This window comes from Sceloporus occidentalis, unplaced genomic scaffold (assembly GCF_023333645.1).
Source record: "Sceloporus occidentalis isolate IW3139 unplaced genomic scaffold, rSceOcc1.0.p SCAF_12, whole genome shotgun sequence".
Taxonomy (NCBI): Eukaryota; Metazoa; Chordata; class Lepidosauria; order Squamata; family Phrynosomatidae; genus Sceloporus; species Sceloporus occidentalis.
In genome coordinates, this window is record NW_028316992.1 from 2,529,890 (window position 1) to 2,544,549 (window position 14,660).

General features: G+C 41.8%; 1 protein-coding gene and 1 long non-coding RNA gene across 4 annotated transcripts; one reads left to right on the plus strand and one right to left on the minus strand.

The window, feature by feature from the left end:
- Nucleotides 1-2,187: 2,187 nt before the first annotated feature.
- On the minus strand, nucleotides 2,188-12,308 carry LOC149305203 (uncharacterized). 3 transcript variants are annotated; one of them, XR_016271776.1, is made up of 3 exons: nucleotides 12,238-12,308; nucleotides 5,081-5,264; nucleotides 2,188-2,311 (listed from the first exon to the last, which is right to left on the minus strand). It is a non-coding gene; the product is annotated as an uncharacterized LOC149305203 (long non-coding RNA). The 3 variants fall into 3 exon arrangements; XR_016271775.1 differs by lacking the exon at nucleotides 12,238-12,308 and adding an exon at nucleotides 9,595-10,066; XR_016271774.1 differs by lacking the exon at nucleotides 12,238-12,308 and adding an exon at nucleotides 8,344-8,483.
- Nucleotides 10,166-12,042, plus strand: LOC149305204 (uncharacterized). Its single transcript, XM_089477797.1, is given in 2 exon segments — nucleotides 10,166-11,697; nucleotides 11,699-12,042. Coding segments are annotated over 2 exon segments (654 nt in total). The 5' UTR covers nucleotides 10,166-11,215; the 3' UTR covers nucleotides 11,871-12,042.
- Nucleotides 12,309-14,660: the final 2,352 nt, after the last annotated feature.

Consider the following 14,660-nt stretch of genomic DNA (forward strand, 5'->3'; position numbering starts at 1 on the left):
GATTTATACCTAAGAAATGCGACTGTCTAGTCATCCTTTTATCCCGTAGCTTTAATTGAAGTACCTTCAAATTGCTAATCTATTTATTCTTAATTATCACTTCTCCCTTGTCCTGAATGACTGTATTCAGCTTCTCTCCTGTAAGAGCTATTTAATGTTATTAAATTTAAGCCTCAGAAGTGTCTATTGTGGCTTAATAATAACAAATTAAAGACAGGAATAAAGGAGGAATAGTATCCCTAGAGCTTTAACTCTAACAATATCAGGAAAAGCTATATCTGTAGAAAAGCTTTACGTTACATCCTTTCATCAAAGCATTACAGGCTCATTAGAGAAGCCTTCTTCCTGGACGTTGGCTCTTGCCTTCCAATATGTCATATCTTACTTTCCCCAGTGCTGTTCCAGTTCCTAACCCCACCCCATTTATAATCAGCAAAATAAGCCGACCTAATTTGAACAGCTCTTTGTTTTCATTTTTTAAAAAATATATATTGGAAATATACAGTGGCAGGTTTCTGGTTGTTGTGTGCCTTCAAGTCATTTCCAACTTATGGCAGCTCTAAGGAGAACCTATTACGTGGCTTCCTTGGCATGTTTGTGCAAAGAGGGTATGCCCTTACCAACCTCTGAGGTCACCCAGTGGGTTTACATGGCTGAGCCAGGATATGTCTTCTAAATCAATGGGACAGTGAATCCACTCTGGGTTTGGATCTAAACTTTAAAGGAGCTATCCAAGTGGCTGAGTTGTATCCCCACAATAGGTTCTGCAACTTGAATAGCTCATTTGAGGTTCAGACTAAAACCAAAATCAGATTTACCATTCTACTGATATAGGAGCCACAAGCCAGCATTGGCAATACAATTGGCACAGTGATAAATCTGGGTGAAGTTATATGAATATATGAAATAACATCTATGTATTTAATGCAGTATTCAAATACAGAAGAAAATAAATTGTGGGTATTTCCTCCCATGGGATAGAGAACAAAGTTTATGCTTTCTCTTCTAGCATAATTTTGCTGTAGGGATGTGTTATAGGCTGTATTTCAGAGGTAGGAACTGGCAAAACCACGTTTGAGTATTCCGTGCCAAGAAAGCCCTATGAAAGTCATAGAATCACCATAACTCTACAGGAGACTTGAAGGTGCATGTGCATGCACACACACACACACTTTAAAAATGCACTGCAGATCTTCCTTGTAGCATTTTGAAAATCTTTCTTCCGTAGTAGTGCACAAAGAACAAACAAACAAAAACCTGAATATATTAATTCAGAGGAAATTGATGTATGTGTTAACTATTAGGGTGCTCTTCTTAGGTATCTTGACTTGATTTAAAGAATGCTGCAGCTTAAAAAAACCCTTTTTAAATAAAAATAATATAATGAGAAAGTAAGGGATGTGGTGGCTCAAGTGGTTAACACAACTCTGTTGACTGCAAGATTGGTAGGTTTGCAGTTAGAGGCCCAGATGCCGCATGAATGGGTGAGCTCCCATCACTAGTCCAAGCTTCTACCAACCTAGTAGTTCGAAAGCATGCAAATGCAAGTAGATATGGTAAGTACCATTCTGGTGGGAAGATAAACAGCATTCTGTGCAATCCTGCTGGCCACATGATCACAGAGTAGTCTCTGACAACGCTGGCTCTTTGGCTTAGTAACGGAGATGAGCACCACCCCAGATATGACTTGACACCCTTGTCAATGGCTTTTTGCCAGCTCTGGGGTGAGTGGCTTCTAAATACCACGTCCCCAAAACTGAGTTGTCATTTGTGGTAAGGACAAAATTCAGAAAGAGAATGTGTGCACTCCCTTAAACTGCTTGGAGGAAGGGTGAGATACTAAAAATTAGTGACAGGATCGTTTGCCTGAACATTACCTCCCTATAGAGGCAAATGATTTGCATGTACATATGGAAATCTACTTGTTTCCTCTTAATTGCCTTCTTGCTGGTGAGGTTCAACTTCCTTGAGAAGAAATGCTTTTCTTTTTTAATAGAGGAACCTACAGTCCTTCCTCAGGACTTTAATTTAAGAGGAGCCATTAATTTCCACCCAACTTTCTCTTTAAAGGTAATAAGCCTATAGCATTAATGCTTCTAAACCCCTTCATAGTACCAGATGCCTAAGAAGGAACGAAGCTATGGATTATAAGACATATGGATTTATTTACAATAGGTAACTTCTTTATTAAAACATCTTAACACACTCATTACACGGCTTCTTTCCCAGGCTCCTGCTGTCACACATGCAGCCTCGTTCAGGTACCGTCTCCACATCTGCTTTTCACATCTGCATTCCAGCCTCAGACCACCTATTACATAGGACACATTAAGAGGAATATGTCTTGCTATGCAAACATACACCATGGACACAGTTTTGCAAGGCACACTCCAGAATAGCATGGCTATTGGTCCATGAATGGGTCTATGTGGATCTGAGCCAATGTATACATATTGCCCAAACAATCATCACTGGTGGCCAGACTTAGCCCAAGACATTTTGTTGCTCATGTAGGTAGAAATATGAACATAAATAACTCAAAACACACTGCCCTTTAAGTGCCCTGCTTCAGAGGCACCTTGCTCCACTCCTCTTAATGGGAAAGCTGGCTTTGTTGATAGCAACTATCTTATGAGAAAAGATTACATTCTCTGGCACCCAAAAGTAAACAAGTAAGGGAAGACATACCAGGCATGTGCAATAATTGTGCATAGCACAGAGAAAATAGAAAATTCCTCCCCTGTTTTAATGCTTGAACCCAGAGTCATCTACTGAACCTGAATGAACAACAGGAATTAATTCTTTTTCAGACAGTGCACTGCTAAACTGTGGGATTCATTCAGGGACATAGTTGGGGGGGGGTCCGTGGGGTCCAGCCCCCCCCCCCTTCTGTTAGATACAATGAATGGTGTGTGCCACTGTGCTGCCGCACCCAAGCCCCATTATAATGGTGGCACTTAGTCTGGACCCCCTCTTCCCAAAATCCTGGCTATGTCCCTGAATCACTGCCACAAGATGCAATGATGGCTGCCAACTTAGGGGTACTAAGGGGATTAAACAATTTTATGGAAGCTTGGGCCATCAATTATTACTTGTCTGGATGGCTTTATATCACCTCCAGGATCAGATGCAACATGCCTTTGTGTACCAGTTGCAGGGGAACATCAATAGAAAGCTGCTAGTGATATCATGTCCTGCTGGTGGACTTCCCATTGACAACTGATTGGCTACTGTGTGATCCAATCTAGCAGGACTCATCTTCTGTTGATGTGTTCAGATGCCATCCTCAGTCAACAGCTTCCCAATTAACAGGGGAATATACTCTTCCTGATTGCAGAAGCTGCTGCCCAGTAAGTGGGTATTGGGGGACTTTCATGGTCTCTATGTAACCTCCAAACTAGGGACTATGTGGGGATCATGAATACAAAACAGTCACAAATGTGCAACTCTGGGCTATGCATTCATAACTGACTTAGGGCCAAAACACGCCGTGGTCCCAATCCAGCTTTTTTTCAGCGCAAAAAGAGCGGGAAAATGCAGCTCCTTTTTGTGCCAGAAAATACCTCCTTTTCCGCTGCCACTGTGGATTTTCAATACTCCTGCAGTGTGCGGCATTTGAATGTCATGCTACTGGAGCACCAAAAAGCTGCCCCCGTGTGGGCAGAGGAGTAGTGTACCGTTGGTTTTGGGGTGGTGCTGGGGTGTGTGTTGTACATAGGCCACACCACCATGCTGCCCCGAAGCCAGCGTATTGTGCTGGTCTGTACCGACCCTTTTTGGTTTCTGTCTGTAATTTTTAAGGGCTCTCAGAAGGGTGAGACAGACCACCCCTTTGTAGTGCTGTCTGGGCGGCTTCAGAGTGTGGCGCTTTGACACAGCATGCTCTAAAGTCGCTCAGAAGCCATCTTCCAGCTGCCCAGCTGCCCAGCTTCCAACATGTGGGCCAGCTTCTGCTGGGGGTATGGCAGTTACACGCCACAAACTCCCAACTCACGGAAAACCTCCAGAGGGCTGCACAAGAGCCGCTAAAGGTTGCTTTTCTGCGGCCAAAAAAGGAGTGGTTAAAAACCACTCTTTTTTCAGTTGGCACCACAGAGGATTTGGGCCGCTGCATGCAGATGTCATGCCCCCAATCCAGCTTTGTCAGAGATGGCTTCAAGCAGCCCCTTTAGGGCAATCTATTTCACCTGTAAGTCATTATGAAAAAAAGAAATGGATTATTTTGAAATAATGAATATTGAAATACTTTGTTTGGTAAAATGAGGAAAGGTGCAGTCTGTGCTCAGACATTTTCTGTGGTTGTACAGTGGTAGCTTAGCTTCTTCTTTTTTTTTTAGCTGGCTATAATTTTAAGTAAGCAGTCATCACCATAGTATGTTAGGGTCCCTGGGAGGGCATTAATTTGTTGCTATGTTTTAACTGTACTGCTTTGATCTGTTTTCAAGAGGTGCTTAAGAGCAATGGAGTGTCGCCCAGTGTACTAAGTAATGATTTCAGGTTCTCAAGTAGTTCACCTAAGACTTCTGGGAAATCCAATGATATGCCATAAGAGATAGATGTTTCCCTTTTGTCTCCACACACTTAGCTCTGCCAGCTATATCCTAGCATAGAAAAACATACAGAATGGAAGGAGGTAGCTGTCTTCTGTATCTTGTTCCAGCTCTTACAATAATATTATTTCCTGAACAGAGGTACATTCATTTTTTTAAAAAAGTTAACTATATATATATATATATATATATATATATATATATTTGATGGGTGTTAGGCACCGTGAGAAGCACAGGGATAAATCCAAGGAGGTTTCCTATAGCCTCATTTGCTTCCCCAGTTTTCAGTTGCAGGATTATTATGGATTTCCCATCAGATTTCTGTGTGTGTGGGTTGTCCTGAAGCCATCCCTGGGGTATTTGGTTTGGTGAGGCACTAGAAGAACTCTCTAGCAGAAAATGGTGGGTACACCTACTCAAGTCAAGGTATATTATACCCAAAGCCAGCCAGAGTATTTAGTACATGGGGCAGACAATCCCACAACACCCCCAACTATAAAAACACAATAGCAACAAAATATGTAACTCACTCTTTGCTGCCCTTTGATGGCAATTCATATCTGCTGCTTGAACTGGCTGCCTTACTCTGCTTGATGGGATGGTTGGTCCTGGACTGCAGACTTTAGTAGTAGTTGCAATGTGGTACAACCAGTATCATGTACGATTACAGAAGATCCTGCTTTACACTTCACTTTTCCCTATCTGTGGAATGAACTGATAGGTAGAAATCCCAAGTGAGATGGGTTGTGCAGGGGAATGTGCCTTAGCTTGCAACTATGCTATGCTATGTTATTCTGACACAGATCCTCCAAATCCTCCAGATGTTGTTGGACTGCAACTCCCAGGAGTCCTAGCTGGGATAGTCCTGGTGAGGAATGCTGGGAATTGCAGTTAAATAGACTTATTGAGCTCCTAATAATATCCACCTCTGCTCTAAAAATAGTTACGTGGCTTATTTAATTCCATCCTTTGGTGTCTGCCTCTGGATTCCATTCATTCTTCAAGTAGCCATACTTAATGTTTTATACATAAATATTTGTGTGGGAATACTTGGTCAAGTTAATTTGTCACCCTTAGGAAGGGTGTTTTAAGTACTTCTCAGGTACAAGTATATGTATTCAAAGCATCAAACCTGAAAACAGGGCAAACAGAGAATTAGGAATTAATGAATAAATGTTCTTACTAATCATGCAGATGTGATTAAACATGTAGAGTCAATGCCAGTGGATTTTATCAAAATAAAGGATAGTAGGTCACCTAAGTCACATTGGTAGCTTGCCAGCACTTGCCATATCTGTAAATACTAGCCAAAGTGTTGGAATTAGTGTCTAACTCAGACCAGATGTTAGCCTGCAAGAGCACGGGAAACCTCCACATCAATGGGCTTCCGAAGTCAATAGTACCCATTTTTCATTAACAACAAAGTGACTTGTCATTGAGCTGGTCTTGTGGTGCTAACTGATACTTCCACACTGGAACTTTCCCATGTGAGGTACGGGTGTGTGAGTGTGTACATACGTACGTGTGTGCGTGTGTGTGCGGGCATTTTAAGGGAGCACAGAGGATGCAGCAGTTTTTCTAAGGAGATTAATTCAAAGTTTATGGTGTGCTATGTTATGTTTAAAATGTGGTCACTCAGCTGAGGTGGGGAGAGGAGAGGAGGTTTGTGCGGGTTTGGCTGTTCTCCCAGTTTAAATAAGAGGGAGTAAAGAAAAACAGAAAAATTAAAGTGAGAATGATTCCCCCCAGAGTGTAAACATATTATTTTCCTAATGGTCTGCTGCACAAGGGCAATGATTACTTTGTTTCATGGCAGTATTTTTAAAGCTTGACATCAAGTGGATCAAGTCACAGTCATAAGAAATCAGTTGGGAATTTTAGTTCAGTAATTCGGTAGAATTTTAAGGATGGACGTTTCCTGAAAAAATCTCAATCTCTTTGTGCATGTGTTGTGTGTGGTGATACTTATCTTACTTATCACAATATACCCAATGATTTTTATTCTATATATTAATTCCCCATAAAGTATTATTCGCACTTCTTTATTTACAGATACTTCATACCAAATAGAAGCACTGCTTTACTCTTAAAAACAACCCTGACCAAAGACGTTTTTCTGGTTGAGGAGTAGTAGCAGATGCTGCACTTCTATCCCACTACCAGCACTTGACAAAATGCACACACCTAAACTGGTCACGTTAGCCAAGCTCTTGGATAGGTAAGGCCAGGAAATCCCACAATCATTTCTCCTGCTCCCTAGCAGTAAGAATATAGCAATGATAAATAACTCATGATTCCATAGGTTTTTGTGGCAATTTTGGGAGGGCTATATGGCCATGTTCTGGAAAAATTTATTCTTGATGTTTCACCAGCATCTGGGGCTGCTAGCTGGCATCTGCAGAGAAGGTGATGAACTCATGTGATTCCCTTTGCTACCCTTTTATAAAATCTCAATCAGTTGCCTGAACAATTTTGCCAAGAAACCCACCCTGATAGGTTTGCTTTAGGGTTGCCATAAGTCAGAAGCAACTTGAAGGCACATAATAACAACAACAAAGAACTCTCCCATGTTTGCCTAATAGTAGGGCTTGATAAGCATTCATTATTCTAACTCAGGGATTCGACTTGTGCTGCATACAGTCCCCCAGTGCAGATCCCCCAAACCTCCAAATTCCTGAAATTAATCTAAAAATGGCACAGTCATCTAAAGAGATTGGCAAACACCCTGAGAAACCTCAATTAAAGAATATCCCTCTTCCCCAGGGCTGTTTCAGGCAGAAAAGGCCTGTTTTGGAAACCTGAAGTGAATCCAGTCCATGTATTAACCCAGGCTTTAAAAGAGTTATCCAGATGCTATCCAAGATCCTTTTGAAACGAATGGAATGGATTCACTGCCCTGCTAACATGGCAGCCAGCAGCTACCTTTGCTTCTTATATAAGGAGATGCACACTGAAAGAATATCTGAAGACTAGATAAATATTACAGCTGTGTCCTTCCCATAGTTTTTCAAGGAGATGAGATAAAATTATGTTCTCAAGAATCAGAAGAGTAGAACCAATATATTGTGGGTGGGGAAGTGTAGCTTATGTTCTGCTTGTGTGCCAAGACTGTTTTTGAGACCCCCCTGGAGCACCCAGCACCTAAAATAAAGTCTTGAATGTTTTTGTCCCCAAATGCACAGAAATGCCCCTGACATGTGGGGGCAATGTTGCCATAATTCTGAGCCCCCAAGGCAATGTTAAACTCAGGAGAAGCTTTTTTCAAAAACAAAACAAAACAGGAAGTGACCTGGAAGTCAACTTCCTATTTTAAAATGGTCTCTCTTGAGCCTAAAATGGCCCAGGGGCAAAAATATGATGACATTATCTCAAGACTTGGAATGCTTCTGGAGATTTTTTACTGAAATAAAATAAAATAAAATAAATTTCAGGGGTGGAGGTGGAACAGGAGATGCAAACCACCCCAGGTCTCCTAGGGAGGCAATGTAGGAAAAGATAAAGGACAAGGCGCTACATTGGAGTTACACTGTGTATATCTCCACGTGTGGAATTGCGCATTAATTGTGCAAGCAACCCTAGTGTTGAATGGCTATGTTGCACAACTAGTGTTGTGACAAACCAATTTTTTTCTTCTCTCCCATCGAGAACTAGACACAATTTTTTTAAAAAATGTTATTTTCAAAAGTCCTACTTTCAAAAGGTTATTTTTTTCCTCTCCCTGTTGAGAAGTATTTTTCACAGATTTCTCAAATGAAAATAAAAGACAAGGGAGGCGAACATTTACACAAATTACCTGGCATTTCAAACTCAATCAGCATGTCAAAAGGAAGTTTGGAAGAGGTTTAAAGAACAGTCCTCTGCTAGGAAACCCAATATGAATGGTAGCTTTGCTTATGCAAAATACTCAAATCCTGGCCATCGAATTAAAAACCAAAATTCTGATGAAGTATTGCACCCGAGAATCTTTATTTCTATTCCAAATTACGCTTTACCAGTCCTTCTTTTCTTCCCTTACGGGAGTCTCAAAAACGGAGTCTGCTGCTGCGGTCCTTCTAATATGGTTTCAGCCACCGCTCGCGGCCGCGGCTTGCCCTCCGTCCCCCAGAGTCTCTTCGGTCCCCCGCCTGTGGCCAGGGAAAATCCCAAGAAATCCTCTAAAATAAGGACCCCGTCGGGCTCCGTCCGGATCCCCTTTATCGGGGGGATATTCTAGCCGCCTTTTGCTGCCAAAAGTTGTTGTTTAAACTGGCTAATAAGCCCGCGAGTGGTGCCGCTTGTCACCTGCCTTTGTGACTTGCGACTTCTTACTCCGCCATCTTCCCGGAGTCCCATAGTCTGGAATAAGTAAGCAAAAAGCTTAGGAAATGAAGTCGGAAAAACGGACATATGAAACGAGGAATGTATATAGAAGAGCCGAAAATGGATTAATCCGAATTGATTGAATAGTGGGAGGTAGACCGGAAGATAAGTACTGTAGAAAAGATATATGTGTAAGATATTATTACATATAGTCCAATAATGTTGTTTTAAGAAGAAATATAATATAGCATAAGATATAAGATGACACTAGGGGGGAGGGGAAAGAGGAATATAAGTATATGTATAAGTCTCTTAGTTTGTTACCGTATTTGTTCGTGAATGCATTAATATTGTAAGATATATTTTAAAAAATAATAATAAAAAAATAAATAAAAAAAAACCAAAATTCTTACTTGTTGATCGGGAAGTGCTCCTAATTTCTTCTCATTAAAAAGCTTTCAGAATCTTCAAATAACAGATATATCTTCTGTTTATCAAATTTTGATGAATATTCTTTACGTCACTACTGTCCAGCCCTTACAGCCATACTTGGTAATAGGGAATACAATGGGATGAATTATTCTAACTTGAGTATTCGGCTGTATATCTTTACACTTTAGGATTTTCTCTAGTTTTTTCATAGCTACCCTTCCTATTTCTAACTTTCTTCTGATTGCTTGACTGCAGTCTCCGTTCTGATCAATGTTTGATCTTGCCTGACATCATTTGCACACACTGCAGTCACCTGGCAGCAGGCGAGGTGCAGCTGAGTGGAGAAGAGTGGGCCATGGAAAATATGAAGAGGAGATCAAGATCTTGATGTACAAATTCAAGGAGGCTGAGACCCGTGCTGCGTTTGCAGAGAGATCGGTAGCCACTGGAATGCTAGCTGAAGGGAGATAAAATTTCCACTAGCGGCAGTTAGTGGCAGTTAGAATATTTGATAGGATTTTGCTGAGTCCAGTGAGGGTTCCAGAGAGGGACTGAGGTTAAAGTCCAGAAGCAGGGGCTTATAAACTAATAGATACTCCATGTCAAGGGGTTAAATCGAGGAAGTAACCTGCGGGTTATAGTTAGCCTGTGTGGCAGGATTAGTAGTTAGGCTTAGGGGATCTAAGCAGGATAAAGACAGTGTGATTGGCCTCGAAAATTATAACATTGATACACTGTGGAATTTTTTTAAGGAAACTGAAATTGTAATGAAGTTAACACTAATAAAGAAACTTCACCAACTGAAATAAGTAACAAGTGCCATAAACTACAGCTGCTTTATTTGTTTATTCAAGTAACATTCTGTTGGAACATCTATACAATATTTGATTATTCAGAGTATTTATACTCTGACCTCCAACCAAAAAGGCTCCCAAGGCAGTTTACAAATTATTACTTTGACAGTTCCTTGTCTTTAGGCTTATATTCTAAGTAAGACATAACACCTGAAGAAGGATGGCAATGGAGGTGGGCATTTCCAATGCTGGCCCAAGACAGGACAGAGCTGTGCTTGGCTGCTCTTCTCTACCTCAGAGACCATAGCAGTGACATTTGGGACATGGATCTCTTACCAGCCACTGGCCATGGCATAATGGAGCTGTGCTTGGCTGCTCTTCTTTCCCTCAGAGACCACAGCAGTGGCAGCTATAATATGGAATGAGTGGCTCTCACTAGCTTCTGGACCATGCCATGATGGAGCTGTATTTGGCTGCTCTTCTTTTCCACAGTGGCCATAAAAGTGACAGTTGGAACATGGAGGGAAGGGCTCTCGCCAGTCACAGGGCCAAGGAACAACAGAATGATCCCTGGCTGCTCTTCTTTCTTTCAGAGGCCATGGCAGTGGCAGCTAAAATATGGACTGAGTGGCTCTCACTAGCCTCTGGACCACAACATGATGGAAGTGTACCTGGCTGTTCTTCCTCAGAGGCAGTGGCAATTATCTACATATACTCATGGATTTGGGAAAGACAAGTGCCCATATAGGCTTATGAGTTTTGCAGTATTGTCACCGCTGATTATGGAGGATGAAGACATTGGTTTTGTTTTTCATTTTAAGTGAACATCCTTTATTTTTTGCATTTTCAAACCAATGTGCAAAATGAGTTCTTTGAAATAGGGATTTCTCCAATTACTTCCAATTAAACATGTATAGTATTCTCATTGTAACTGGGGCAGAGCTGTGAGGTGTCTGAGCAAAGATATTCTGCAAGGAAAAATGAGGAAATTATAGAAGGGCATGCTGAATTTCCTTCTTCTTTTACTGAAATTCAAACAGCTGTAAGAAGAACATTCAGAATTAAAATCAAAATGGATATGGTCTGCACTGCAACCACTTGGCAGCAGGCGAGGCACAGCTGAATGGAGGAGAATGGGCCATGGCTGGAGTGATCACCATTGAGGCATCTAAGTGCAAGATCCAGGTGCTGCAGCAGCATACCGACAAGGCCGACGAGAGAGCCGAGAGGCTGGAGAGGGAGGTCGAGGCCGAGCACTGCGCCCGCAAACAGGCTGAGGCAGAAGTGGCATCCCTAAATCAGCACATCCAACTAGTTGAGGAAGAGCTGGACCAGTCCCAAGGAGCACCTTGCTGCAGCTTTGCAAAAGTGGAGAAAGTCAAGAAAGCTGAAGATGACCATGAATGGACAGTGAAGTCTATTGAGAACAGAGCCCTGAAGCATGAAGAGAAGATGGACCTGCCAGAGATCAAGCTCAATGAAACCAATCACATCAATGAACAGGCTAACCAAAAATATGAAAAAGTTGCCCAGAAACTGGTCATCATAGAAGGAGATTTGGAGCATACAGTGGAGAGGGCTGAGCTGGCAGAATCCCACTGCTGGGAACTGGATGAGCAGATCCATGGACCAAAACTTAAAGTTCCTTGCTTAGGCAAAAGAAAAGTACACTCAGAAAGAAGGCAAATATGAAGAGGAGATCAAGATCTTGACTGACAAACTGAAGGAGTCTGAGACCCGTGCTGAGTTTCCAGAGAGATCAGTAGCCACTGGAATGCTGGCTGAGGGGAGATGAAATTTCCGCTAGTGGCAGTTAGTGGCAGTTAGAACGTTAGATAGGGTTTTGCTGAGTTTGTTAAGGAAACTGAAATTGTAACAAAGTTAACAGTAAGAAAGAAACCTCACCAACTGAAATAAGTAACAAGTGCCATAAACTACAGCTGAGTTATTTACATTTATTCAAGTAACATTTTGTTGGAACATCTATACAATAAAGTTCGGTTCTTATTTTAATGAAAGCTTGTCTAAAAGTTGAATTACATCCATGTTACCATTTTAAGGCCTTTTGGAACAGAAATTCTTAAAAGGGTTTGTCTAATTTTGGGGACAGCAGTGAGGAAGAAGGCCCAGGGTGCTGTAATCCAGGAAAATATATTAGTTACCAGAGAAGTGTGTGTCACATGAAGTCATTTCTCTTCTCCTTGTGAAGCTGGTGGCCAGTTACGTAGTTTGGGGGAGGGAGTTGCAATCGAGGCAATAGTGTCACAATCATCACTAAATAGCAGTTGTGAATATGGAACAGTTATCTAGTCATGCATAAAAGCTTTATATTCATGACCACTACTTAAGGATGATTGTGACACTATTGCCACAGCCATAACTCTCCCCAACCTACTTTACTGCGCATTGGCTGCATGGAGAGAAAGAGATCCATTTTGCCAGTGACTGGAGCATGGGTGAATGATGTTTCTGTTTAGCGGGTATTTGGGGGTGGGGGGGGGGTGGACCAGGAGAAGCTAGTTAAGTATACTAATAATCCAAAAAAGTTATGAGATTATAAATCCAGTTCATGAGCTTGTATATAAATATTGAACAGGATTCCAGCCATTATCATTAGTTTTGCTCAGAATACAGTTTAAGGTCTTCTGCACACTGCTATGTAAATTAGCTTTGAGTCCCAGTATTGGGTTATAGGCAATCTTTGACTACTAGCTCCAACTTGTTCCTCTTTGAAAGCGCTTTAGGGCACTTCTGTTGAAACCTTGTGCAAGTTCATCCCTATCCAAGTTGAAAGACCTGATCGTTCCCATTGCTTAACTTGTATGCACATTTACATTTGATTAAATCGAAATCCCAGATGGAGGCTATGGTCAGTTTAACAGATGTTCCCTTTCATCCCTGATAATTATTATGTTTTAGATTGGCCACATCCAGGCTCAGACTTCATAGTAGGATTCCATAATTCTTTTTCAGGAGGAAATTCTGTGGTCTAGTGGTAGTTGCTGTTACTGTTGTCATACCAGCTGATCACACTGATAGTGGACTCTTACTTCATCACAGAGGAGAAGCCAGCATCCTCATCCATACCTGGGATGAGAAGGGCTCAGCAATCACCAAATTCCAAATGACCAATTTTAGATATGCAATATTATTTTAAAAGTGACATGTTGTTGTTCTTGCTATTCTTGGATTAACAGTCTAGCAAATGCTGTGCTGCTGACTACAGTTTTTGACCCTCAGTGATTTGGATTCAGCGCAGGTATCTAGGAAACAGTGAGGTATCAGAGAACAGCAAACTGGCCCAATACCATCATCATGCAGTGATTGTGGGGTCTGAGGAAAGGCCTCCCCTCCATACTATTAAGTGTCATTGCTCTGGCCTCTGAGGGGGAGAAGAGCAGCCAGCATGTGCTGGACTTGATCCCTTCCCCCATTGTCATCCTTTTCCCCTTGTGTTTCATGTCCTGTATAGATTGTAAACCTGAGAGCTAGAAAATGTTGAATTAACAACTGGAAAGCCTGTCTGAAAGACTTTTTTGGATGAAGGGCTCAAGGTATAAATGCTCTAAACAAGTGAGTAAATAAAGCAGCCCAAGTAGTTTATTTTTTTTAAAAAAAGAAATTCTGCTGTCCTGATCCTATGTCAATACATTCAGCTCTTTTGACAGTTTGTTTGGAATTGCTCCCAGAGCACCTATCACCATTGTTGTCATCATCGTCATTTTCTCCTCCTCCTCCTTGTGATCATCATCACGGTTGTGGTTGATTTCATTATTTATCACTATAGATCAACTATACTATATCTAGACATTATTTTTTAAGTCAAAAGATTCACGCCTCCAGTCTTACCTCTCAGGCTAGTTCCAGATGGTGGTGCTTGGGGATAGTTGCTCCTCTTAAAAAAGAGCTATTATATGGCATTCCACAGTATCCCGAATTCCATTGTATCCCAAATACTTTAAACATCTACATCTCTTGGGAGGGATCATCTGGAGGCCATAAGACAGGATACTACGTATCAGTACACTTATGACACCCAACTATATTTCTCCAGCCTTCAAAAGCATCCTCAGTTAAGACTAATCTGTTTCCTCTAAATGGATGCTTGGAGGAGGTAACGGGTTGGATTAAGAAAACAAATTTAGTCCAGGGAAGATAGAGATAGGCCCAATACAAACCAGCAGAAAGTGCCGGCCTGTGGGCAGAGTCTGGGTGCAGCGTCCTGATGATGCTTGTCCTAACTCTGCCCCCATGGCACCATTTTGGTGTGTGCCAGTCCAGATAGCATGTGCCATCATGACACACCTTTGGTGCTGAGTCCAAATGATGGAGCACTGAAGGGGTGCCATAGAGCTGCACCGCCTCAGCTATGACACCCTTTGGAGGATGCAAAAAAGAGCTGCCTTTTGTGTCTCCTTTTTGCACCCTCCAGAAGCTGGATTGGGGCCATGGCGTAAGGTTGCTGCAGTCCCAATCTGGCCAGGAAAGGGGCGACTTCCTGCCACCCTTAGGGGCAATCGGTACAGCCCCATAATTACTATTAAGAGTCCTAATCTGGGGTTCATGGTGTGTCAACCAAACGAGA